A 25,353-nucleotide genomic window follows, 5' to 3' on the forward strand; every position below is an offset into this window, starting at 1 on the left:
TAGCGCACACTTTGATGTTTGACCTCCACCGCCTTGCGCCAACAGGCAATACAAAACCGAAGGTACGCTGCGCACCCTGCATTTTCTTCGTTCCTCCATTGTCCATTGCCAACAAGCAAGAAAGCATCCTGATCTGCATCGGCTTCCCACCTCGTGCCCCTAGATCATGAAGCCCCACAAGAGCAACCCTTCTTCTTCTTCAAAGCGCTCGGCCGCCATTGCCACACCTATCCTCGTTCTGCTGGCCCTTGCGCTTGTCTCGCTCTACGACATGACCTTCTCCAATCGTTACCCGCACATCGACCGCGTCGTGGCGTCCTCCTCCTCGTCGTCGTCGCTGCCGTCTCCGGCCAACTCATCATCTTCGGCGCCTCCGGCCACTACCGCGGCGTCCTGCGACCTTACCCGGGGCCAATGGGTCCCTGACGACGAGGCGCCGTACTACACGAACCTGACGTGCCCATTCATCGACGACCTCCAGAACTGCATGAAGTTCGGCAAGCCGAGCCTCGAGTTCATGCGGTGGCGGTGGAGGCCGGACGGGTGCGACCTCCCCCGCTTCGACGCGGCGCGCTTCCTGGAGGCCATGAGGGGCAAGTCCATGGCCTTCGTCGGGGATTCCCTCGCCAGGAACCATCTGAAATCTCTGCTCTGCCTCTTGTCCAAGGTATGCAGGTTGCATCTACGATTATGTTGACTGGTTTCTTGCTCGTCTATGCTGCTGATGCGACGGGCTGGCCGCGCGCATGTGTTGCAGGAGGCGCAGCCGGCGGAGGTCAGGACTTCGCCGGAGATCGACGTGACGGGGAGGGCCGTCCGGCGAGACTACTACTACCGCAACCACGGCTTCACCATCTCCCTCTTCTGGTCGCCGTTCCTCGTCAAGGCCAACCAGTCGAACGCGACGCTCGGCCAGTGGGACCTCCACCTCGACACGGCGGACGACCGGTGGGCGGCGCACATCGCCGACTTCGACTACATCGTGCTGTCGGGCACCAACTGGTTCCTCCGCCCGTCCGTGTACCGCGAGGGCGGGCGCGCCGTCGCGCGCAACGGCGGCGCCGCCGCCGCCGCCGGGAACAACCTGACCGAGCTGCCCGTGCCCCGCGCCGTGCGCGCCGCGTTCCGCACGGCGCTGGGCGCCATCGCGGCGCGCGAGGGGTTCCGCGGCAAGGCGGTCCTCCGGACGGTGACGCCCGCCCACTTCGAGAACGGGGAGTGGAACACCGGCGGCGACTGCGTCCGCACGCGCCCGTTCCGGCGCGGCGAGCGCGCCCTGGGCGCCGTCGAGGCCGAGTACCGCGGCGCGCAGGTAGGAACTGGGCCCTCGACGTGCGTGCCGAGATTTCGTTGCCAAACGTGCGAGGCACGTGAGTTCTGACATGATTTGGTCTCGGCTGCAGGTGGACGCGCTCAGGGAGACGGAGGCGGCGGCGCGGCGGAACGGCGCGGAGATGCAGCTGCTGGACATCACGGAGGCGATGGACCTGCGGCCCGACGGGCACCCGAGCCGGTACGGCCACCCGCCGGGAAGCAGCGTGGAGGGGAGCTTCGTGGTGGACTGCCTCCACTGGTGCCTGCCGGGGCCGGTCGACCTGTGGAGCGAGCTGCTGCTCCAGTTGCTGGTTGCCCATCCATCGTAAGCATCGATCTTGGCAATGCCGAGTTCACCGAGCGGAGAGAAACATTGATCGGATCTGTAAATGGATTAAGGGTGTTTGGTTGCTTTCACTTAACGCAAAGTAACTCCACATTGTTGATTGTAACTTCGGAACTTCCATGCGAGGGAAGCTGACAGCTCGCGTTGTAACTGTAACTGTGACTTGGAGAGCAGCTCCGTGGCTCCATATACTCCATACCGACAGTGCCATCAAAAAAGAAACATGAACGCGAGGACGAGGACGTGCACTCCATAATCCAAGGAAAATCCAACTCTTAATCTAAAAAAAAAAGGAAAATCCAACTCTTCCAGGATCGTTGAGCCGGCTGACAGACGCAGGGTGTCTTCAGACATGCAGGCCACGATCCCAGCCTTCTTTAGATTCGTTTTGCAGGCAGATGCAGTGGTCAGGTTGTTTGGCGGCGGCAAACGCCGTCCTCCTTTGGCCCTGACTGCTAGTGCGGAGACGCCGCCGCGATCGACGCCGCAAAACGCAGGGGAAGATGCCATGTGTTCATCTTAATTTTTGCATTGGGTCAGACTCTCCTCTACACAGGATAATTAAGAACACCTGATACAGCGAGAGCGTGGTTGACTTCGGACCTCCCACTTGGTAACATGGTGCTTGTGGTGACTGCGTGCAGCACGGACTCACAGTCAGTTGGCACATTTTCCCTTTAAGCAGCAGTTAACAAGAGAGAGCTACATCAAGCGTATTAGCCTTGATTAGAGCTGGGATTTGGGCTGTGCCATTTTTGGGTGGACTGCGGCACGATTATTTGGCACGACCCAAAGCATGGCACGACACGAAATATTTTGGGTCGTGCCGGCATGACACAAATACGAGGGTCGTGTCGTGTCTAGGATCTCAGCACGATGGATTGTAGGACACGATCCGCATTTTAAGCCGTGCTTGGGCCGGCACGACACGAAAACAGCTCGACAGCCTATACATAGCCTGTTGTTATACTACGACAGTTAGTCTTCCTTTCTAATTAACAACAATCATGAAAAGAAATATATTCATTCAAGAAAATCACGTAATTTTCCTACCATACATAATTTATATGCTTCCTAATTGCAATAGTAATATTTCTCCATCAATGCATATAGAATCAAATTGCAAGTATTCGAAGGGTCGTGCTTGGGCTGGCACGGCACGAAGATATACCGGCGTGCTGTGGGCCATATTTGGGCTTGACGAAAGACTTGTCGTGCTAGCACGGCATAGCACAATGTGCCGATCGTGTCTGGAAATTTAGACCCGACATGGCACGAGACGCGAGAGGGCTGGGCCGGGCAAGCACGGCACAGCCCAAGTCCCAGCTCTGGCCTTGATGAGTAGTGCCTTCGTTGAGAGCAGTTTAGCTAATGATGTTGGTTTTGCAGTGATAAATTTTAAAGGAATCAACATTTATTTTTAAAAATAAAAATAATTCTAAATACAATTAAATGCATTTAGAGAAAATAAAATAAAAATAAAATTGGTTACAGCAATGCTCCCAATATCCAATTACATTTCCAAATTTTTCGCGTGCCCAAAATCGGAGCCATCATGAGCCAAACCTCTTCTTAACTAGGGGTGGATCCAAAGGAGAGAGGAATGAGATCCTCTGCAGTCACACTCTTCGACGGCACTCTGCAGTCATCGCATCCGTGGTGGTGTCGAACGGGGAAGATGATGGCGAAGAGGAAGAAATCACGAGCGGAGATGGCGTGGGCTAAGATGGGCTATTTTTGTGCTTGACGGTGCAGATTGCGTCATTGCGATAACTGTAGTGTTGTCGAAGAGTGTGACTACAGAGGATCTCGTTCAGGGAGGGGGGCATGTGCTCTTTTCTTTTCTCTTCCATTACATGGGTATCAACTGAGTCTTTATTTGAAGAACAACTCTACTTAAAATCTGTACCACAAATAATAAAATCAATCATTCAGTTACGATTAGCTATCTTGCTCAATCATGTTGCAAACCGCGGTTTATAGATCACGTCAAAAATATTCAGATTCAGCATCAAACGCGTCAATTCGAGGACGCGATCAACATATAGCATTAATCACACAGTAACTACCAGGCGCAGGCGACGGCGCAATGGAAGTCTCCCCCACTCTGACGGGAAATGAGATCAAGTAACTGACCTCTTCCCCGTCTATGACGAGGAAGCCCGCAACTCTCCATTCAGCTGGCACCTCGATGACTATTGGAATAATCTCTGGTCCTGTCGACATCGGAGGAGTAGCCGCTGTCATCCGTGTCGCCGCCTCGGAGTCGGAGGAGGTGGACGACACGGCTGACATCGCTGGGGTCGACGCGGCGACCGCAGAGGAGGTTGACGAGACAACGACTGTGCGGTGACGAAGGAAAGGCGTCGGCTCGGCGCTGAGCTGGACGTGGTCGTCGGAGGAGGAGTCGAGGACGCGGAGGAGGTTGTAGCGGTGGGGAAGGAAAAGGCGGCGTCTGGGGGCTGAGTTGGAACCATCATGAGCCAAACCTCTTCTCAACCAGGGGCGGATCCAAAGGAGGGGGAGGGGGTTCGGCCCCCCTACCCAGGAATTTTTTTTGACATGAATCAAGAAGAGGAAGAAAAAAAGAGAGAGGATAAAGAAGAACAGAGGGAGGATGAGGTGGACAAGCCCTCTCTAATTTCTAGGCCGTGTCCACCACTATTCTCAACGCCCCCAATCCCACAGAGAAAACGGCGGTGAGGAGAAACAAATCACAAGGTACTGTTCTCATATAACAAAACAAAGCATTGAGCTCACAAAAGGATGATATGGTAGCAATTACACCTTTTTTGGAACTTTTTTTTCTTCAAAAATGATGGTTGACGAGTTTTTTCCCCTCCAAATATATTTTGGCGATGTCTGAAAACTAGCTTTTTAGGACTATGCTTTTTTAACATTTTTTGGAGATGCTCAAAATATGCACCCCTGGCTACAAATGAGATATTTAACAGGCATTTGATTTACAAAACAGTGCCAATTTACAATTTGGTGCAATTTTACTGAATGGATTTGAATACGATCTAAACTAAAAGAGATTTTTGTCATGTGTGCAACATGCAACATAGAGAAATAACTTGACGCGCGTCTTAAATCCACATAATTAACATTTGAATTTTTTCACCATGTGTGCTACACATGTCAGACGTAGTTTATCACTTTTGCACCCGACTCCATGTAGCATGAAGAATGGAAGTACTCTCTCCCTGTTGGTCAAGGAAGTCATTTTGAGTTTGTCTTAAATCAAGTATTTTAAACTTTGACTATAATAAATTCTTTTAGACTGAGTTTAAAAATATAAAAGCAATGTAAGTAAATTCATCTTGAAATATAGTTTTGTAAAAGCATGTATTGACTGTATTTTGTAAGTTTTTCTAGCAAAAGGATAGTGATCAAAGTTATTTTTAGAGACCGCATGTCGATGTTCGAAACGACTTTTTTTACCAACCTGGAGGGAGTATGAAACATTGAGGTTTTAAACCGCTACTGAGCAAATGAAGCAACAACTCGCTCCAAGCATGAATGGCCGAATGGGCCGTGGAGGCTAGGCGGCCACTGCCTGCACTCAGAAACTATTGCACAAATATATTTTTTTTCTCGAGGGGTTTGTGTCCATGTGCCAACTCGTTGACTTGCTTTGGCAGTTTAGCTAAGTACTTCTTTTTGCGCAACTTGATTATTTTCCTATTATAATTATAATATTGGGAGCCTAGAGATTGTGAAGCACCATATATAGCTCTCCATCGGCAATGCAAGTATGCAACAATGATCGGCGTGCAACTGCAACGTGCAGTCCATGATTTCCACTGTACTCAAAAGGGAATCAGATCGTTGTGGTGATTTGCCGATACCTCATCAGGCTCAAAAGTCTCAAACAAACGGCTTTGGTGGTTCAATTTGGTTGACAAATCACAGGAAATACATACTCTATGCGTCCAAAAGAAATGCAATTATAATATTCAAAGTCAAGCATTTTAAAATTGATCATGTTTTAGAGTGCATCAGCGTTTATAATACCAAACAAATATGGGAGCGCTGTGCATACTACTTATATGCTGAGTTCTGTATGTTTTCCCTTTTCCGAGTTCATAAGGTTGATTTATTCACATACTGTACGTGAAAACAACAGCGTTGTATCCAGAGCTGGATCATGACCAATGAGGCCACAGTTAGTACTAACTGGATGCCTGCTACTCAGCTTGATCTGCGCCTTGGATTGGATGTCATCCTCTTCTGCGCCACGCAATTGAAAACACCCGAGGCCTGTAGTTGACTTCAGCTTGATAACACGGTGCTTCTGGTTTGCATCAGATAGTCAACTGGGCAGTGCTTGTTCTACGTAAGAACATTGCACTTGAGCTCTACGCCTCTACCCATATACGGTTTACTAATGTACTCCATCCGTTTTCTAGAGAACATCACTAGCCAGCCAGAGAGCTTGATCGAGCTTATTGTTTTCCCCATATAAAACTAGTACTTTAAACTTTGAAGACGAATCGGTACTAGAACCGTGCAGATTGGACTTGCCGGCACTTTTTGCATCCAATTCGATGCAGCATATGTACAGAAACACAATGTATATAAGGTTAGTACTCGTGCGTTGTAACGGGCAAAATAAATAGTAACCCCAACGGATCATATATGATGCAAAAGAGCTATATTGTTCGTCTTAATAAATCTAAGTGATATATAAATGCACGCTCTTATAATTCTCATAGTTACACGATTTATTAAATAAGAAGGCAAGCATGAACACATAGGCTCAACCATAGTAGTCTCAATCTATTAGAATTTTCTACTGTACAAATAGGATATTGTACACATCATGACATCATACATACATAAAAAATCCACAAAACATAAAAAATTAAGAAAAAATTTATTGGTTTTCCAAAAAATAGAGAAATTTAAGATAACTCTTACATACGTTGGACTTTAAACAAAACTGAACCTAAGTCTTCAATTTCCAAGAATTTTTTATTTTGCAAAAGCTTTGATCAAGTCAACTACTTATTGTTCCCTCTCTATATTCAGTTGAACTATGTACTTATGGTCAAACTTGACAACTAAAGGTGATCATCAGAAATTTCCTAGGATGATCAATACCAAAAGAAAAAGGGAGATGACAGAAGTGGACGTTACATTTCGAATTACATAGGTTGTAATACCATAAACTCTACCTGTATCTTAGCATATCTATCCCTCAACTGAAAGCATGCATCCCTCTAGTTTCAATACAAAATATAATAATAATTAAACAGCAAGGTATTATCCACCAGCAAAATTGTATATTGGCATACCATGTCAGCAAATCAATATAGTTTAAAGTACTTAAGTAACAAAATTCAATACTGGATGTTTAATTTGGTTGGAATAGCGTGACTGCAGAGGCAGGGGGGCTCCAGCCCCCCGACCAGCGTAATACCTATACTCTTTTCTTTTCTCTTCCAACCAAACTACATTGGTCTCAACTGAGTCTTTATTTGAATAACAACTCTACTTAAAATCTGTACCACAAATAATAAAACCAGTCAATCAGTTACGACGTCAGACACATGTCAATCACACGGGAAGTCTACCAGGCGCAGGCGGCGGCGCAGTGGAAGTCTCCCCCGCTCCGACGGGAAGTGAGGTCAAGTAACTGACCTCCTCCCCATCTACGAGGAGGAACCCCGCGATTCTCCTTTGAGCTGGCACCTCGATGACTACTGGAATAATCTCCCCCGTTGACGTTGGAGGAGTGGCCGTCGCCGTCGGTGTCGCCGCCTAGGAGTCGGAGGAGGTGGACGACGCGGCTGACATCGCCGGGGTCGACGCGACGGCCGCGGAGGAGGTCGACGAATGTGCGCTGACGATGGAAAGGCGGCGGCTCGGTGCTGAGCTGGATGCACCGCCGTCGGAGTCGAGCTCGCGGACGGTGCGGTGGCGAAGGACACGACGGTGGCGATCGGGGCTGAATTGGACGTCGTCGTCGAAATCGAGCTCGCGGACGGTGCGGTGGCGGAGGACGACGTGGCGGTGGTGATTGGGGCTGAACTGGACGTCGGAGTCGGAGTTGAACTCGCGAAAGAAAGGCGACTCGAGGGACGTCGTTGTCGAAGTAGAGGACGGCGGTGCGGGAATGGCGACGGCGATGGCAAAAGTAGCCCTGGCGCGTGCAGCATCCGGCTTCCTGAGTCGCGTAAAGGAGGCATGTGCCCCCTACGCTCATTAAATCCACATTGCGGGTGTGGGGATGGAGACGCTGCTGTTCATCTTGCAGGTTGGCCAAATATGACTGGTGTGTGCGCTCGGCACTGTGGAGTTGACCGAACCAAGTTATTTATACGTGGCAATGGCTATGGACGAATTGCTTGGGAGCCTCTGCAATGGAGCACTGCAATAGAAATGGGAGGAAGCAACATATATGTCTACTGCCTACAGGCCACCGCGCGTGTCAGCGGCGGCAGCCGGCAGGTTGGTACCCTGCGAGAATAGGGGAGTGCTAGCATACAATGTTTGGTTTTTACGGTAAAAATTTTGCGAAAAGATAATCTTGTATGTATGGAGTACTAAATGTAGTCTATTTGTAAAATATTTTTAGAGATAATGTAACTTTTCGCGACGAATCTAATGACAGTAATTAATCCATAATTTGCTATAATAATGTTATGGTAACTATTTTCTAATCGTGCAGTCAAAAGCCTCATTAAATTGGTCTCGCGAATTTACCAAGGGTCCTGTAAGTTTTCGCAAAAAAATTTTCACCCCAGATCAAACATGCCCCATGGAAATGGATTCACGCAAGCAACCGCATAAAGAGAAGCGTGTCAGCGGCGACGGCAGAGATTGTTTGGTAACTGGCTACAGGGTATAAGTAAAGAAATGAAACCGCTAGTCCTGCTAGGAGCAGCTACCACTTGTTGGTCGTTATGACTTTGCAGGAACTATGGCTTTGCAGGAACGATTTAGTTTCTGAAAGAAAATTTAATCCTTTTTCTTTGCAGATTATTTTTTCAGTTATCCATTGGTTTCATTCATGGATTATACTACAAAAACCATTTGTACAAGACTTAGTTACAGTGACATCGCAACAGTTGGTGCTGATGGTCAAAGATTTTTTTACCCGAGCACATGGATAACAGTCTAGTCTACAGATTGACAGTCATTAGCGTCTTGGTTCATGACTTTTTTTTCTTTTAGGCTGTGTGCATTCTCTTAATACAGAGGTCGGGAATGTTTAAATTTTTTGTATCAACTCGATGTAAAAACCTTGAATTAAATAAAATTTCTCTTATTGAAAAAAATCATCAATTAGTCGGTGAGCAGATGAAGCAACAGCTCACTCCAAGCGTCGATGGGGCCTGGCAAGCACCAATGCACGCAGTCGATGCCGAATCCGACCTTCTCGTGCGGCCAGTGCCCGTACTGCCCGGGGTGCCCGTCACCCCTCATCTGCATCATGTCGCTGACGTCCATCAGCACGAACCGCCCCGGCTCGGCCGCGCCCGCCGCCGCGGCGCGGAACTCCTCGACTTGCGCGGCGTGGAACGCGGCCTCCGTCTCCGGGAGCGCCGTCTCGCCGCTCTGCGTGGGCCGCGTCCGGAGGCAGTTCCCGCCGTCGTACCACTTGCCGTTCTCGTAGTGCGGCGGCGCCACGGTGCGGACGACCACCCTGCCCCGGAACCCCGGGAGGTCCCGTAGCGCCCGGAGCGCGGTCCGGAACGCCGCGCGCACGGCGCGGTGCGGCGGCACGGGGTCGCCGACACAGCCGTCGCCGCTGCACCCGAGCACGCGGCCGCGCTCGTGGAGCACGGCGGGGCGGGTGAACCACTTGGCGCCGCTGAGGACGACGTAGTCGTAGCCGGCGACGCGGCGCGCCCACTCCGGGTCGGGCTCGTCGAGGAACACGTTGTGCGGGTCCATGAACTGCAGCGCCCCCGCGCGCGTCAGGTTCCAGCGCACCAGGAACGGCGCCCAGAAGACGGTCACCGTGAAGTTGTGCCGGGGGTAGTGGTAAGTGCGCGTGCAGTGGACGCAGTCCCTGGGCTGGATCTCCCGCGGGTGCTCCGCCGCGGAGGAGAGGAGGCACATGAGCGACTGCAGGTGGTTGCGCGCGACGGAGTCGCCGACGAAGGCCATGGACCGGTGGCGCGCGAGGCGGAGGAAGGCGGCCGGGTCGAAGCGCGGGAGGTCGCAGCCGCGGCCGCGGGGCCGCCACCGCCAGCGCAGGATGGAGCCGAGCCCGGGCTTGCCGTACCTCATGCAGTCCTGGCGGCTGTCGATGAACGGGCACGTCGCGTTGGTGTAGTAGGGCGCGGCCGGGTCGGGCACCCACTCCCCCCTCGCGACGTCGCACGCCGGCGCCGCCGCCTGCTTCGCACGCGACGACGGCGCGGCGCCGATGAGCCGGTCGGTGTTGAGGGACGAGTAGTTGGACGCGGTGAAGGCGACGAGCAGCAGGACGAAGAGCAGGCCGGTGGTGGACGCGGCTCTCCGGACGGCCAGCGGGCTGCCGCCGCTTGCTGGCTTCATTTTTGGGAGGCGCGCGGGCTGGAACGGAATGGTGAGGAGCTGGTGTTCCGTTCCTGTAAGTTTTGAGCTAGCGCCGGCGATCGGCGATCAAGTAGCGTGTCGCTCGCTGCTGCCGCGCCGACGTGCGAGAACGTGTGGGGGGCTCGATCCGGCACGAAGTGGTAGCTATAGCAGGCACCGCCGACAAGAGAGGTGAGTCAACTCATTGCCCCCCGGAATCATTTTTTTGCATCTCCCTCGCACGATGCTTGGATTGCTGCACATGTCGTTGCAGTTGCAGCGAACGACAGGATCGGAGGTTGGCTCAACGGCACCCAGCCCCGCAGCCGGGAGGGCGTATCAGTATTGCGGGCCCGCATCCTCTCTAGGGTCTACTCCCACTGATGATGATCTGCTAGCCCGCCCAAGGCGAAGCAAACGAGAGTCGCGAGAGTGACCGCCGCACCGGGAAGTTGGCAGCTGAGCAGCACGCTTCCCGCGGGCGTCACGACGGACTCGCACGCGGCCTTGGGTTGGGGACTCGTACGCCGTGGATGAACTCACACTGTCACACAGTCACAGGTCACAGGGGGTGAGTTTCCTTGGGCCGTTGCTGCCCAGACCAATATTCGGCCGTTCCCCATATTATTGGGACAACATTTGATTCTGGGCTAAGATTTGGCCTGCCCGTCTACAGACAACGTTCAGCAGAGGCCTTATGCCTTCCTCAAAATAACCTCTCGCCACGAAGCTGCTTTTGTTCTGCATATTCTTTTACCATTTATCCATTTAAGTATGTTCTATCTCTATCTCTACTACTAAAAAGAGGGTAAGGCCGTGTTTAGTTCCCCTTAAAATTCCAAAAAATTTCCAGCGCTACAATAATTTCGAATGTTTGACCACTAATTAGAAGTCTTAAGCGTGGATAACTGAGAAAACACATTCCATAACCCCCGGGTGTAATTTCGATACGAATCTTTCAAGCCTGATTAGACCATAATTGGACAACGTCGTGCTACGTAAATAATCTTTAATGATGGATTAATTAGGCTCGTTAGATTCGTCTCACGATTTAGAACCCATCTGTATAAAAAATTTTATAAGTAGATTTCATTTAGTACTTAAACACGGGGTCACTTTTTTTTTCCCTTCGTCGTTCCAGCCTTCGTACGTCGCTCCTCCCCGTCGTCTCACCGCCTGCGATTTTTACCCGTCTGATCATCGTGGTGTTGCTTGCGACCAGCCTGCACCATACGATTTCATTGGCCGCCCGTCCCACGCGATTGTATCGTCTGACGAAAGGAAGGCTACCGAAACTACCGCCGGATTCCTTCTTCGTTCCCTCCGCGCTCCCCACCGCTCCGCTGCCGCCTCCACGCCGCCGTCCTCGCCGCGCCCGGATCGCCGTCTTGCTGCCTTGGGTTGACGCCACTGTCCCCGCCAGTCAGGATCGCCACCGCGCATTGACATCGCCATACCCACCACGTCCAGATCGGCGAGCGGGCCTCACCACCTCGACACCCGCTGCCGTCCGGGGTTTTTACATTTTTACCATTATAATGAATTGTACTCATCAGATTATCACTTTTATATTGGCACCTACATCTATACCATCTGAGAGAAGTTTAACTTATAATTTTACCACATTTGCGCATGTGGCAAGCCACGCAGGCATGACACGCTGTCGTCCAGTCCGTCGGGAGTGTGAAATGTCCTCTCTACCCATGATCTCCTCTCTCTCTATCCCTCTCCGACAGCCGGGTCATAAGGTTCTCTCACTGCCAGATGGGCCCCGCTTGTCAACTTCATCTCTTACCTCTAGCACTGCCCCGTCGCCCAGCTCCTTTCCTCCCTCCTGTCCGCCGGGAGCCCGCGCCTGCGCTCCTCCCCTTCCTCCCAGGCGCGTGGCCGCCGGGAGCCCGCGCTCGCGCTCGCACTCCTCCCCTCCCTTCCAGGAGCACGGCCAACGGAAGCCAAGCTCCTTCCCTCCCTCCCAAGCGCGGGAGCATGCTCCTGCGTGGCTTGCATGCGCGCGGCTGCCGGTTGAGGGTGACTGCGCCCGCGCGGCTTGGCACGTAGGACGAGGCGGCCGGCACCGGCGTTGGTGCAAGCGAGCTCGGCCGGAGCAGCCACCCCGACAGGAAGTCCGGCCGCCGTCGATGCCCCGCATCCGGCCATTTCCCCGCCGATCCAAGCCCTCGGTAAGGTCCCTTGCAAATTCCTCTTACTCCCTAGCTCCTCCACGAGTCCATCCCGCGCGCACCGCCGCCGGAAACGGCAGCGCGCCGCCGTGGCTGGGCTGCCCGCGTGCCGACGAGCTGTTCCGGCCTGCTGCGCCTGCGCTAGCGGGCGCCCCAGGTGCGCCGCACCTTGGGGAGCCTAAACCTGGTAGCTTCCCCACCGGGAGCTCGCCGTCGACGAGCTTGCCGCTGGAATCGGACGATTTTCTGTCCGTTGCTGCTGCTGCGTCGAGAGGTTGAAGAAGGAGGAAGGGGCAACAATGACATTTCACCTAGGCCTGCTGACTGGACGCCAACGTGTCATGTCTGCGTGGCTTGCCACATGCGCAAATGTGGTAAAATTATAAGCTAAACTTCTCTTAGATGGTATAGATGTATGTGCCAATATAAGAGTGATAATCTGATGAGTGCAATTCATTATAATGGTAAAAATGTAAACCCCCTGCCGTCCCAGTAGCGTCCGGATCGCTGGCGGCCCGCCTCAAGTCGGAGGCCATTATCCTACCCGCGTCCGAAGCGACGTGCGGCCCTCCTCAGGTCGATATAGTACGCCAGCCGCACACCGGAACCGCAGACCTCCAATCGCGCGGGTCGACAGGCCGGCGCACCGCCGCTCGCGGGGCATGGATCCCCAATCTCTCACCGCTCCCGGCCGACTGCCCAATGACGCCGGCCCGCGAACCCGCAATCGCCTACCTGCAGTCGCGCGGATCGGAGGGCCTCCGCTCACCGCCGATCTCTGCGCTATCTCCGCCCACGGTCGTCACCGTTTCGCGCGCCGGTGACCTCATCTTCAACACCCGGATCCGGCGACCTCCAGTTGCGCGGGTCGACGGGCCGCCGCGCAGCAGCTCGCGGCGGATCTCCGACCTCTCTCAGCTCGCGGCGGTAGGTAGGAAACCCTGCTTCTATCAGTTCGTTGGGGCATCAATTTGGAGAGAAAATACAGTTCCGTTTCTCATATTGTTCTGGGCGCGATGCCCGACCGATCTGTTGAACAGGATAGATTATATTATTGAAGTCAGTAGGGTGCAAATGCTTCACCGATCTATTTAACAGGAGAGTGCTTGAACGACCATCCAAGAAAAATTCTTCATAGTGCAAGGGACACAGCTAGGCTGTGAATGTGGGGATGAACATGGTGCTAGGCTTCTCAGAAGTGCATGTGATTGCATAAGTCAGTTAGCGATGCTGAGAAGACCCTTCCCCATGAGCTAGGACTGTAAAAGTCTCTTCTCGTTCTCCTCCATGCTTACAAATCTGTAGAAGAAAAAAAATAGTTGTTTTCATATGACTCTTGTTTTGGTTATAAAAAAGCATATTACTCCTGAGTGAATGTGTTTTTCTGACTGATAAAATCTTCTTTGTGGTTACTAATGGATTTCTGTTCTGGTTAGATGAATATCACTTGTCCATTGCTTCGAGCAAGGGATATATGCTTTCAGGAGGCATAATACAGGTCTGTGAAGCCCGTGAGAAATTGTTGTTCGTCCGCTTCGGTCAAGTTGGTTTCAATTCAGACCCCTCCTACATTCACTGCATTGGCAATGCTTGATCTATCACTGTCGATTAATATGCTTGATGCAATTGTAATTGGAATTCTAAAAAACAAGGTTGATTCACTGTCACTATTATTTGTTTTGGTACAAATGCCACCTCAGTAGGTTTTCCTCGAATCTACATATTATGTCAACGGGGCTATAATTGAATACTGGAAAAAGAGCTTCATTCCCTGCCATACTCATTCTGAAATCCACTGCTCCTAATTTGAGTCTTCCATATATGCACACAAAGGTTTTATTTGATATATTTTTTTCCTGTAGGTTTGCTTCTGTCAGGGACCTTCTGAGCGAGGGAGGAATTGCCATGTATTATCTGATGATTGTGATGAGCGACGGCCTGTTCCAACCACTACAAGTCAGTAGATAAGTTATCTGAATTCTTACCAAATTAGCATTTTACTGATGCTGTGGCCCAACCAGAACTTGGATTACATATTCGATGAAATGCTTCAATTACTTACCTGGTGCTCTCCGTTGGTTCTGGTGTCTCCATGCTATCATGAGTTTGCAGTTTTGTTTAAGTTCATGGCATATTTGAGTCTTGGAGATGGATAGCAATATATACAAAAATGAATAGAATGGAAAACAATAAATTTTCTTAATTTGTTTTCCTTTTTCTGTTTGTTTGCTTTCAGTACTAATTTTTGCTTTTCCAAATACTAGGATAGAATTTACACTTGTCTCTTATCCACCTAACATTGGATAAACTGCAATCTTCCACATTCAGTGCATGGAGGCATATACACAACTGATGTCCAAATGTTTTTTTTATTCTGAATTCTGAGCCTTCTTCACGAACTGCTACTTCTAGCAGGAAGCATGTGCATTGCTTTATTCCAGGAAGATATTGCATAACGGGGAAAGAGTTGAAACTTCTATACATTTGGATTGGAAAAGCATGCATGGTTCAGATACTGTAGGCTCCAAGAAACTGCTGCAATAATAATGCATTTCTAAAGGGAAATGCCTCAAGCTTGTGAGCTGGTTGCATCCGACTCCGGTGGCACTCTTATAATGTCTGGCATTGTCAAAGGGTGGGACCTGAACAAGATGAATGATTGAAACATAACCATGGTGTTTACCCCTAACATGAAACATGTAGCCTTATTCGCTACTATTGTAGTATTGAAGGGAGTCTGCAACAAGATGTTCCTTTGGTTATTTGTGTGCTCAATTTATTGTTGCTTCACGATTTAGCAGAAAATATGATCAAAACTACACATTAATATAACAGAGATGCATGACTTCATGTGTACATAAAAAGCTGCTGACTAGATTAGCCAACCTAAGACTTGTTACTATGCATAGAACCGACTAACTTTGATGGCCTAATGACTGATATATATTTGGATCAATATGCTTTGCTAATCTTTCCAAATGTTCTGAAACTCCACTCCTATTTAGTTGAGAAGATTGTGATTCATGCATGATACAAAAAGTCCTAATAAGAGGCCTCATTTCATCCGTATGCTTGTGACAAGCCCCATGCTTTTGCTTGGTTTCTTGCATAAAAACAGTTCTTTCCCGATCAATATTGTTTCTGGTAGGTAAGGGCCCAAAGGGAGTGATGAACCTCTGGCAGCTGGCACAAGCAGTTTGCACTGTAAACCCGGCAGCTAATGGAAGGACAAAGGGTTCACCATACTAGCTCCTTGGTACAGGAAGAAATTTCTGTTGTGTGATTGTGTCTACGCTAAACCTCCGGTTAGCCTTTCCTGTTTTCATCACAACCATGAAGAATTAACATCCTTCTGATTTCTTGGTTATTCGATAAGCATTGATTGCAACTATGGTGTGTTCGTGCAGCTTGAAAAATCTTTGTCTATGGGTGGCAATATGCTAAGCCAATAGTTAGCCAATATGCTTGAGTATACTTCACTGCAGCGAACCGATATCAGTTGCTCAACATGAGATATGGCAATGCTTGCTGCTTGCTGAATATAGTGGTGATCAGAGTAGGATGGCTTCGTTTATGTTTATTTTGTCCGTAGCAACCCACAGGCATACACCTAGTATTATACTAAGAAGGCATGTAAATGCCCTCTTGATCTTTGAATCAGATCGCAGGGAGTTCCATTGTGCTACAGTGTAACAGAACAAGTAAAAAAAATTCAAGCAGACCAAAACGTTGCGCGTCAAAAATAAGATTTTACGCTTTGAAGATGTTTCAGCTCTCATCAGTCTACGCTGCCGGGAAGCAGCTTGCGAGAAGGCGCCCGGGACGCCGGCGAGGTCGTCCCAATCCGGCCAGCAGGGATCACCATCGACGGTGTCACGACTTCGACCATGGAGAGGTTGTAGGACCCCGTCCCGAGGCGGCTCTGCGCCCACCCTTTCCGGCCGGAGAAGCCGCCGGCCATGACCCAGCAGTTCTTGAACCCGACGCTGTTCAGCGTCCTCGCCACCGCCTTGGAGACGTCGTTGTACCTGCAGGTCCGTACCACACACCAAGCCCGGAGAGGTCACTGCCATGTTCATCAAATTTGGAAGGTACTAGAAGCAGCCGGAAGAACGGAGATGGTTGGGTGCACCGACGAGTCCATGATGATGACGTTGGAGCCCTTGCCGATCCTCTTGAGGTAGGAGATCTTCAGAGCCGTGATCTCTGCCTCGGCTTTCTTCGCGTTGCGCACCATGCCCTTGAGCTTGCTCGGAAGCTCCTCCAGCCTGAGAGCACCACCAGTTTGTTAGTTGTTACTGTTCGCATCGCGATGAAGAGAGCGCTCTGCATTCTGACTGCTGAGTGTGAGCTCATGGCCGACAGGCCGAGGAATGAGATGGATGCGTACGGCACAGAGATGAGCTTGTTCTTGGTGTTCGAGGGCAGCTCCGGCACGCCGGCTTTGGCCTTGTCCTTGTCGTTCCGCACGTCGATCAGGACGTAGCCTTGCGTGGTGACTTTGTCGAGAGCTTGCGCGGGGGTCAGGTCACCTGAGCAACAAAATGCAGCGACGACACGGCGCGGTGAGCAACGCGAAACTGAATGCAGCAGCGTTGATGAAAGCGAGCAACACAACGGGGCGGGCACGGGCAGTGCCATTGTTACCTTTGTAACCGCGGAGGCTGAAGGAGACCAGCGACCAGACCGGCGGCACGAGGAGGTACGCGAGGAACGCCGCGCCGGCGGCCACGGCGTAGTCCTCGGGGGCCAGCGACGTGATGGTCTCCACGGTCGCCGAGGCGACGGGCTTGGCGGCGTCGATGACCTTCGTGCTCTGCTCCGCCGCGGTCTACTGAGCAGAGCAAGGTCGTCAAACCAAAATGGAATGGAACAGAACAGGTGCCGGTGATCAAGAAGCTGCGGCTCGGAGTTGCCGAGGCGTTGCCCGGTCGGCGTACCTTAGCGGCGGTCAGAACGGGAGCCGGGTCGACGCCGGCGCCCTGGAGCGCTTCCGTGGCTTGCTTGGAGGCGGCAGAGACGACAGGCGCGGCGAGCTTGACGGCCTCGTCGGTGGCGCTCTTCAGCACCGGGAGTGCCGGCTTCGCGGCCTCGCCCAGCGCCTTGAGCACGCCGGAGACCTGCTCGGCGACCTTGCCGCCGACGCCAATGGCCTGGTCCACCGCGTCCACCAACTGCGCGGGTGAATCCCCCAACCAAGAACGAGCTCACGCGCGATGCGGAGAACCAATTCAACCGAGCTTCAAGCAGATCGGCCAATGCAGTGCGCGGACGGCCGCGTACGTACGCACCTTGGTGAGCGAGCCGGCGACGTCCTCCTTGGACAACGCCGCGGCGGGCGCGGCCGGCGTCAGTGTCAGCAACGCCGCCGAGCCGGCGGCGGCCGCAGGGGCTGCCGCGGACGCGGCGTTAGCCGGCGCGCGCCGTGCCGGGCTCCTGGCTGTCGCGTTCGGCGGCGGCGGGGCCAGCGGCGCGACGGTGGCGGACGCCGACATGGGGGCCATCGGATGGCTTCGGCTATTCGGCTGGCCGTGCAGTCTACCTACCCGCGCTGCGATTTCTGCCACAAAGGCACGCTGACACTGTAATGCTTAAAGGCTCCCGGAAAATTTTCGAAGATTTTCGGCCACACAGCACACACATGGTGTGTGTAATTGTGTGGTGGCGAGGTGGTGGTCCATCGGGTCATGTGATCATGTCGTTCGTGATTGAACTGTGGAATGAAGCCAGATTCGGTAGCTTACGTTCGGCGAGTCGCGGCGGGACTGGCGGTCGGCTATCCGACACGACATCTAAAGCCTTCGCTAACCCGGGACCATCAGCCCCTCCTCCGGACAATTAATTTACTAGTGCTTGGTGCGAACGGTTAACTGCGCTTAACCTCGCCGGAGCAAGCCAGACAAAATAAGAGGAAGAGAGTGTCTTTCACTCTTTTTTTTTTGAAAACATGTCTTTCACTCTGTTCAATGCAACTAGCTAACAATATTTTTCTCTCACATTAAATCAGCACTAGACATCAACCACCAGCCAACAGTATTTTTCTCTCACAACAAATTAGCACCAGCTACCAGCCACAGTCAGCGAACAGAGTGAAAGTGTGCAAAGGTGCTGCTCTGACAGCGTGGGCCCTGAGCCGTAGGAAGGGAAATGGAGAGTGGAGATGAGAACTAAAGCCCTCCACAGTGTTGTGGCTAAAATGATGCTTGGAGAGGAGAGATAGAATTTAGGCATCACTATGCACACTGCGGCCGGCAATGCTAACTCTTAGCGATGCTAGAAAAACAGGAGCGGGGCAAATAGAGGCTCCGGTGCCAAATCTTAAACAACAATAAATTTACTCGTTGTTGCTGCTCAGTTACACTCCTCCATGACCGTGCAGACCTTTATGTAGGTCCCGCAGTACTAGTTAGCTCCGGTGCCAGTATTCCACACGCTGTAGCTCACGCCTCACGGAGCATCGATGCTCATTCTAGTCATGGGACTCACAATTTTTCATGTCATTATTACTCCCACGCTGTGGAGGGCCTAAATAAAGTTACGTTTTGCCTCCTGCAGCATGAGCAAAAACCTTGGCTGTCTATTCGGCGAGTGGTCCGATAGAGAGTGGACTCTATTCTAGTTCTTGTTTAGACCTAGGAGTAGTAGCGAATTGCAACAAACTTGCTATAATTCTTCTTTTTCAATGCAATGACTCGCAATCCTCCTATGCATTCGAGTGCATTCGAGGGAAAAAGAAATATTGTGCCATCCTGATTTGTAGCTCAAGATTGAAAGCAGGGGCGCTGGTAAAACTGATCGACTACTGGGCCCAGGGGTACATCTGAAAGTTAAAGAGCCCACATGCGGCCTACTAGTGATCGGTTGGCCCATATTTTCTTTTTGGAATTTTTTTTATTTGATTTATCAAAAATATATGTGGCTATATTTTTTTTCAAAAATGTCACCCTGCCGCCGGTTGGTTTGGCGGTAAGGAGTTACCGCCGGATGAACCGGCGGTAACATCCTTGGTCCACGGCCCATGGAAGCTACCGCCGTTTGATCCGGCGGTAGCTCCTTACCGCCAAACCAACCGGTGGTAAGTGCTACCGCCGCGCTGTAGTCCGGCTATAGCCGGCTGCTACAGCCGGCTGTAGCTGACCTGTAGATGGCAGCCCCCTACCGCCGTTTGAAATGGCGGTAGGTGTCCCACAATTTATTTTTAATTATTTTATATGCTTTCACTGCTGTAATTAATTGTATAATTATTTTAAAGACGGTCTGAAGTGTAATTATTTTCTTTACGTTTAGAGAAATTTCAGAAAATAATAGAGATAGCAGCGGAGGTTAGGGAAATATTTTTTATAAATTTATACAAATTAGATTTAACTCTAATAGTCTGTGACAATATATTTTCATGAGATATTCATGAGTTTCAATTACGATTTCGATGTCCTGTCACCTTGCATCAGATTCTTCTGCACCCCTGCTATAATTAAAAATGTGGGAGTACCTACCGCCGTTTGAAACGGCGATAGACATGCGTGAACCATGCCTATAGACCAAATAGCTCCATCTATAAATTAAACATCGCCCCATCTCATATGAAGTCAGTAGCCATCTCATACGAAGTCTTTAGTCATCCACGCACGGCCACCATGTCTTCCTCTGGTTCTACCTACATTCCGTGGAACAAGATTAGAGAACATGTGCCTCAAGGAGTGCAGGTTCCAATGTGCTTCTGCGGTTCGTTGTGCAAGCTGATGGAGTCCAAAGTTTTGGGCGATGACTTCGGCAGGAGGTTCTTCATGTGTGAGAACTACGAGTTCGATCCGCCAAAGCGCTACGGCAAGGACAAAGCGAAGGTATCACCTCGCACTATCTAGTTTGCGCCTTCGGAGTTCAGTATGTTAATTCTAACTCAGCTTGGAAATAGAGTCCACCACCTCTTTGTGATTTCATACAGTGGCTGGACACGGAGCAATCGACCGAAGCTAAGGAACACGTTGAGCGCCAAGCAAGGTGGGCTGCGGAAAGGTGGCAGCGAATGCTGCAAGAGGAAAAAATGGAGGAGAAGCGCAAGAAAGATAAAGAAGAGATCGAAAAGAGGTTCGCAGAAGTTGAACGTCGGCAGGCGGAGGAGCGTGAAGCTGATAGGGAGAGGAAGCGAGAGAGGGCCCGCCGTGCGAAGGAGGCGGGACCCGAGGCTATTAGGAAGGGGAAGTATCATCGGTGCACTCAGTAGATGACTATCATGTAATGTTCGAATTTCATATTCCCTAAGGCATGTTAGGTCTAGATGGAACACGACGTTAGCGTGTTCCATGTACATGCCAGTGCAATTGTTATTGTAATTTCAATCTCAAATTAATCGGAATTGTGTAATTTGTACTAGCTGCAACTAAATTATTCAGAAGCATTACCCTACAAATAAACTTTTCAGACCGACGCAATAACAACTCCATTGGCATATATCGGCCAGTACACACAATAAAAACAATGAAAACAATCACCGTTCAAACATTGAACACAAATTAAATAGTGGTCCACACAATTCAACGCACAGAACACATGACATGGCATGTCAGGACCTGTTGCAAACTACGGTAACGAGGTCCAATACTAAACCTAACATGCCTTAGGTAATTCGAACAAACGTTACATTATTTATTCAGACGTAGCAATACAACATCAATCATTCACGGGCAGTACCCTTATCACGTCCCGCGATGTCTGGTTTTGCACGCTCGCCTTTGCGTAAATCTTCATTCACCTTCTTTAACCACTCCATATATTGCTGATCACGATGGGTGATCCACGTGTCAATCCACTCATGGAAATGACACCAATGAGTATGCGTGTCATCACCAGCGTACTTTTGCAAACAAGAAACGATTCAAAATTAATAAAAATAATAAAAGCATATTTACAAATTAATCTATACCTGTGATGTTGAACCTCTTTTTTGGACTTCCTCGATATTCTTGCAACACCAATATCTCTGGCCAAAAGTCTCGTAATCACGAGATATGTTCGGAACACAACGCATTTGGCAATAGCAATCTGGTGGCTCTACACCTTTCGGCCATACCTTACAATCTGTAATACATCTATTGGGATCGTTAGGAGAGGGTCCTAAATTAGCCTCCATTTCCCGACGGAAAGCTGCCCGGGAGAATGAGGAGCTCATAGCTGCCCGGACTAATTAAAAAAAGTGGAAACTGAATTGCAAGTCTGTGCTCTCAGGAACCACAAGGTGCTCTTTTATAGACGCAGGGCTGCTTGCATGTCCAAGCACTTTGAACACAGATATTATCTCTCACTGCTCCATAGTCGTCCACGGTTCTGCACTCGCACGCTCCACAATGCCCACTCATTCCACTAAAAACAACAACAGGACATCTCACTGCTCGTACCATCAGTACTCGCACGCTCCACAGCGTTCACTGCTACCACTTTAAACACGGATTATTGCATCGACCTACTCATCGCATCGCCCACTTTAAACTCGTCGTACTGTCACTGCATCGACCTACTCGTGATTATTGCACTGCCCTGACACATCCCATCGCCCGGAACACTACACGGTACCGGCGTAATCGTCACAATGTTAACCATAGGAATTACATCATAATACAACGTTAATGAAACACACAGCAGAAATGCAGTGGCATGGCAGAACCCGTTGCAACTACGGTAAACAGATTCTGATCTAAGCTAACATGCCTTAGGTAATTTAAAAAAACCCAACAAATACAACGATGCAGCATGTCACTTGGACTAGGTAGTCCTAATAGCCGTACCCCCACGTAGCAAATTGCGTTGAGCCTTCTCCGCAGTATCCACCCATTGCAGGTTGCGCAGGCGGTGGTGCCGGAGGGGCCGGGCCCTTGTTCTTATGACAAGGGCAGTTGCAGTAAGGAATAGTGCAAGGTTCATCTTGTGAAGCGGCAGCATTGCTGGTATCATCATCTTCAACGTCTTTGTTACCCTCGCTCACTTTCTCGTAATGGTTCACCTTGCACTCCAGATCAAAGATCTTTATCTGTAGGTACTCGATGAACTCCTGAACTGAATCAATTGGTGCAGGATCGACCCACCTGGTAAACCCACAGTTTTCTGGAGCATCTGAAGACTGCAAAACAAATTTCATGTAAGGTGTCTCAATGAAGATAAAGAAATAAAACAACCGAGCATTACCCATGCGTGTGGGCATTTGAAGAAACGCCGACCGCCATCCATCCCGTCGGTGCACATCTGCACTAAGCAGTCCTCACCATGTCTGCATTTTGGCCATGTTTCTCTACGGTTATCGTATTGTCGAAGAGGAGTTTCATTGGTAAATTCAGTCTTGTGCTGTGGCGGAAACTCAAACACTGGTTCCGGAAAGGAATCAGGTCCAAGAGGCCCCTCCCATATTATGGGGTCTCCCTTTCTTCCCCCTTTTCCTTTCCCAAAACCGTAGTAATTCTTCCCGCTAGACCCACCTCCAGACATTGGGTATACAATGAGCTTTGGTGTTTGAGTGGTGCTGGGAGTTCACAAGCTTGTGAGTATTTATAGGCGCACAAAGGTCTGATACCCGGAGTGTAGTGTAAATGCACATGAAAAGCCTACTGTATTCGCACGCTCCACAGCGCTCACTCCTACCACTTTAAACACGGACACGACCTCTCGTTGCTCTTGATTTGTACCCTCGCACGCTCAACACCGCTCACTCCTCCCACTTTAAACAACGACACGACGTCTCACTGCTCATGACTTCTGCACTTGCACGCTCCACAGCGCTCACTCGTGATTATTGTACTGCCCCGACATATCCCATCGCCCGGAACACTGCACGGACATATACCATTTCCTGAAACATTGCACTGGCCTACTCATCATAATGGTACGTAATAGACACATCGAATCATAGTCTGCACATGCATACATAACATAGTATGACAGAACAAAGTAATTAATAAGCTACAACTTGTAAACTAGATGCGTCCGCGCTTGCCCCCTCTCCTCCTGCCACGTCGCTCTGCAGCCTGGCCCGCCCTAGTGTGGTGCTGCGAGTACGTCAGTGGCTCCGGCGGGATGGTCTGGCGAGTGGACTGACGACCCTGCTCAGGAACAAGCGTCTGCTCCACCTGACTGTAGTCCTGCGTCGCGAGTGGGGCACCCCCCAGCTGTGAAGTGCCGACGACCTGCTGTGTCGGTGCAGAAGAGAAGAACGTGTTCACCCACTCAATCTGCGCGAGGTCGTCCACCTCCTGAATCTCCTCGTCGTCGTCTGTCCCTCCCACCTGCCGGTACTCTGATTCACAAACTTCAATCCATCAATATTCAATTAAAAATTCCCTTGTTACCGCAAATTAACAACTGGTGTTAGACGTACCTAAATCGTGTATTGGACGACGAAGAGACGAAGATCCAGCGCCGTAGGGATCCATCGACGGAAACAGCGACGAGCCAGGCGCTACACGAATAAGAAGTACAAGTTAATGAATAAAGTTTTACATGATACGGTATTGTAAGTGACAAGAGGTTAGATTACGATTTACCTGCCGAGTACAAATGTGCCGGTCGCGGCACGTACGTGGGCCGAACTGCAGAACCCGAAGGTGTCGCCATCGTGTCAGGTGGCGGTGGCGGTGGCGGTGGACCTGACTGTGCCGCGGGTGCAGACCGTCGTGACGATGGACCGGTCACAGGAACCGGCCCCGAACTGCAAGGTGGGAGGAAGGTGTCGTCCTCACGACAGGTCACGGCTCGTCGGAATCGCTTGCCCATATCGACGATCTTCTGCAGCGTGCTCTGGTGCTGGGCGGGCGTCATGTCATGGTACTGGCCCATACTCGACGAAGCCTCGGACTCAATCGCTCGTATGACATCGTACTGTACCGAGAAAGTAGTAACATCATATGCAACCAGTTTTTTTTACTGCAAAATCAATCAGAGAAACGTACCGCTATGGCGAAGTTCTGGTCTCGAACTACGGGGTATGTCTCCGACACCCTTGCGGCCTCGATCGGTGCCTCTGGAGGAACGTGCACGACACATGTGCGCGTCCTCGGCAGGTACCACCGTAGGTAGTCCGCGAACGCCTCGTCGCTGTGCGGCCGATCCTCGAAAACAATGTCATCGAGGGCCGCGGCCCAAGAGTTGACGTAAGGACGGATTTTGTCGGCCCACCGCGAGCCTGGTGGCTGACCCTGCCGTGTCCACCTATAATAGAAAGCTTGAGTGATTCAATGCTAAATGGTAGGTTAAAAAAATGATGAATTATTAACAGAACTATTTATTCGGTACCTGTGGACGTGGGCCTCCACTGAGTGCACAATCGGGACCGGGGTCTGCTGGTAGAGACCGAACTGCCTCATAACCCGGTGAACGTGGTACTCCTCGACGTGGATGTCGTAAAGGATCGGCTTCCTCGTCATCCAGTACTCGTGATCTCGCAGGCATAAGGACGAAAGACCGCTCGGTGCCCGGGCGTAAATGTCGGCTGCAGTGTACGGAGTCCACCTCACGTCCGTGTCCACAAGAGCATCAAACTGTCCAACGAAGTCGTGGTACGACTTCCTCGTCTGCACGCCGACCCAAGAAGGCTGCATAATGAAAAAATAAGTTAACCGATAAATCGTACATTTGTGCACGCATGTAACAATAAGTAAAACAAATGATGTAACGTACCCTCCTGAGGCACCACAACGAACCCATCGTAGGTCTGTCGACGTCGTCGTGGTCTGCGGACAGCTGGACGTACAGCTCGAAGTCCATCTCTGGCCTACCGACGGGAAAGCGCTCGTAAGATCAGAGCTGTAACAATAGAGGACACCCAACAAAAATGGGCTCCTCTGCTGAGACTTTCGTCACGCCCGTGCAAAGACCCCTGTAACTCGCAGCCAAAACAGCAGAACCCTAGCTGAACTGTGGCATCTCGTGAAGTGGAGCGTCAGCTATCGACCTCGCCAAAGGAATGAGCTGTTTGGGGGCACGAGTCACCCTGCGAGCTGCAGAACATGACCCAGCCAA

At 50.8% G+C, this 25,353-nt stretch overlaps 5 protein-coding genes across 16 annotated transcripts; 2 read left to right on the plus strand and 3 right to left on the minus strand.

The window, feature by feature from the left end:
* Nucleotides 1-106: 106 nt before the first annotated feature.
* Nucleotides 107-1,766, plus strand: LOC120657646 (protein trichome birefringence-like 21). The gene is made up of 3 exons (XM_039936036.1): nt 107-667; nt 758-1,312; nt 1,404-1,766. The coding sequence occupies exons 1-3, from the start codon at nt 167-169 to the stop codon at nt 1,641-1,643; spliced, it is 1,296 nt and encodes a 431-aa protein (XP_039791970.1). The 5' UTR covers nt 107-166; the 3' UTR covers nt 1,644-1,766.
* Nucleotides 1,767-8,726: 6,960 nt separating this feature from the next.
* LOC120657653 (protein trichome birefringence-like 20) lies at nt 8,727-10,427 on the minus strand. The gene has a single exon (XM_039936049.1). It carries the CDS (start codon nt 10,172-10,174, stop codon nt 8,954-8,956), a length of 1,221 nt encoding a protein of 406 aa, XP_039791983.1. The 5' UTR covers nt 10,175-10,427; the 3' UTR covers nt 8,727-8,953.
* A 2,410-nt stretch (nt 10,428-12,837) lies between these two features.
* On the plus strand, nt 12,838-16,065 carry LOC120640582. Of its 11 annotated transcripts, XR_005661881.1 has the most exons (5): nt 12,838-13,285; nt 13,791-13,852; nt 14,217-14,310; nt 15,503-15,659; nt 15,762-16,065. XR_005661881.1 is itself a non-coding variant. In XM_039916462.1 (4 exons), the coding sequence occupies exons 1-4, from the start codon at nt 13,057-13,059 to the stop codon at nt 15,601-15,603; spliced, it is 486 nt and encodes a 161-aa protein (XP_039772396.1). In that variant the 5' UTR covers nt 12,838-13,056; the 3' UTR covers nt 15,604-15,721. The 11 variants fall into 11 exon arrangements, 3 of the variants coding, with proteins under 3 accessions (XP_039772396.1, XP_039772403.1, XP_039772407.1); XM_039916462.1 differs by lacking the exon at nt 15,762-16,065 and having other exon boundaries at nt 15,503-15,721; XM_039916469.1 differs by lacking the exons at nt 15,503-15,659; nt 15,762-16,065 and adding an exon at nt 14,767-15,199.
* Nucleotides 14,718-17,956, minus strand: LOC120640570 (calcium sensing receptor, chloroplastic-like). 2 transcript variants are annotated; one of them, XM_039916450.1, is made up of 7 exons: nt 17,646-17,956; nt 17,295-17,528; nt 17,002-17,185; nt 16,745-16,886; nt 16,491-16,622; nt 16,109-16,382; nt 14,718-14,996 (listed from the first exon to the last, which is right to left on the minus strand). In XM_039916450.1, the coding sequence occupies exons 1-6, from the start codon at nt 17,856-17,858 to the stop codon at nt 16,133-16,135; spliced, it is 1,155 nt and encodes a 384-aa protein (XP_039772384.1). In that variant the 5' UTR covers nt 17,859-17,956; the 3' UTR covers nt 14,718-14,996; nt 16,109-16,132. The 2 variants fall into 2 exon arrangements, with proteins under 2 accessions (XP_039772384.1, XP_039772377.1); XM_039916443.1 differs by lacking the exon at nt 14,718-14,996 and having other exon boundaries at nt 15,872-16,382.
* Nucleotides 17,957-23,312: 5,356 nt separating this feature from the next.
* LOC120656126 lies at nt 23,313-25,142 on the minus strand. The gene is made up of 6 exons (XM_039934151.1): nt 25,012-25,142; nt 24,628-24,926; nt 24,285-24,543; nt 23,880-24,213; nt 23,714-23,794; nt 23,313-23,632 (listed from the first exon to the last, which is right to left on the minus strand). Exons 1-6 carry the CDS (start codon nt 25,096-25,098, stop codon nt 23,313-23,315), a joined length of 1,380 nt encoding a protein of 459 aa, XP_039790085.1. The 5' UTR covers nt 25,099-25,142.
* Nucleotides 25,143-25,353: the final 211 nt, after the last annotated feature.

This window comes from Panicum virgatum, chromosome 1K (genome assembly GCF_016808335.1).
Source record: "Panicum virgatum strain AP13 chromosome 1K, P.virgatum_v5, whole genome shotgun sequence".
Lineage (NCBI taxonomy): Eukaryota > Viridiplantae > Streptophyta > Magnoliopsida > Poales > Poaceae > Panicum > Panicum virgatum.

Excerpts from the sequence above, each read along its gene's own strand:
- LOC120657646 (XM_039936036.1), top strand. The coding sequence starts at position 167 with ATGAAGCCCCACAAGAGCAACCCTTCTTCTTCTTCAAAGCGCTCGGCC. Across the intron at positions 668-757 it reads TGCTCTGCCTCTTGTCCAAG|GAGGCGCAGCCGGCGGAGGT; the intron begins GTATGCAGGTTG and ends CATGTGTTGCAG. Across the intron at positions 1,313-1,403 it reads CCGAGTACCGCGGCGCGCAG|GTGGACGCGCTCAGGGAGAC; the intron begins GTAGGAACTGGG and ends TCTCGGCTGCAG.
- LOC120657653 (XM_039936049.1), bottom strand. The coding sequence starts at position 10,174 with ATGAAGCCAGCAAGCGGCGGCAGCCCGCTGGCCGTCCGGAGAGCCGCG.
- LOC120640582 (XM_039916462.1), top strand. The coding sequence starts at position 13,057 with ATGACGCCGGCCCGCGAACCCGCAATCGCCTACCTGCAGTCGCGCGGA. Across the intron at positions 13,853-14,216 it reads TTTCAGGAGGCATAATACAG|GTTTGCTTCTGTCAGGGACC; the intron begins GTCTGTGAAGCC and ends TTTTTCCTGTAG. Across the intron at positions 14,311-15,502 it reads GCCTGTTCCAACCACTACAA|GTAAGGGCCCAAAGGGAGTG; the intron begins GTCAGTAGATAA and ends TGTTTCTGGTAG.
- LOC120640570 (XM_039916450.1), bottom strand. The coding sequence starts at position 17,858 with ATGGCCCCCATGTCGGCGTCCGCCACCGTCGCGCCGCTGGCCCCGCCG. Across the intron at positions 16,887-17,001 it reads CAGCCTCCGCGGTTACAAAG|GTGACCTGACCCCCGCGCAA; the intron begins GTAACAATGGCA and ends TTTGTTGCTCAG. Across the intron at positions 16,623-16,744 it reads AACAAGCTCATCTCTGTGCC|GCTGGAGGAGCTTCCGAGCA; the intron begins GTACGCATCCAT and ends TGGTGCTCTCAG.
- LOC120656126 (XM_039934151.1), bottom strand. The coding sequence starts at position 25,098 with ATGGACTTCGAGCTGTACGTCCAGCTGTCCGCAGACCACGACGACGTC. Across the intron at positions 24,927-25,011 it reads CGTTGTGGTGCCTCAGGAGG|CCTTCTTGGGTCGGCGTGCA; the intron begins GTACGTTACATC and ends TTCATTATGCAG. Across the intron at positions 23,633-23,713 it reads TCGTCCAATACACGATTTAG|AGTACCGGCAGGTGGGAGGG; the intron begins GTACGTCTAACA and ends TTTGTGAATCAG.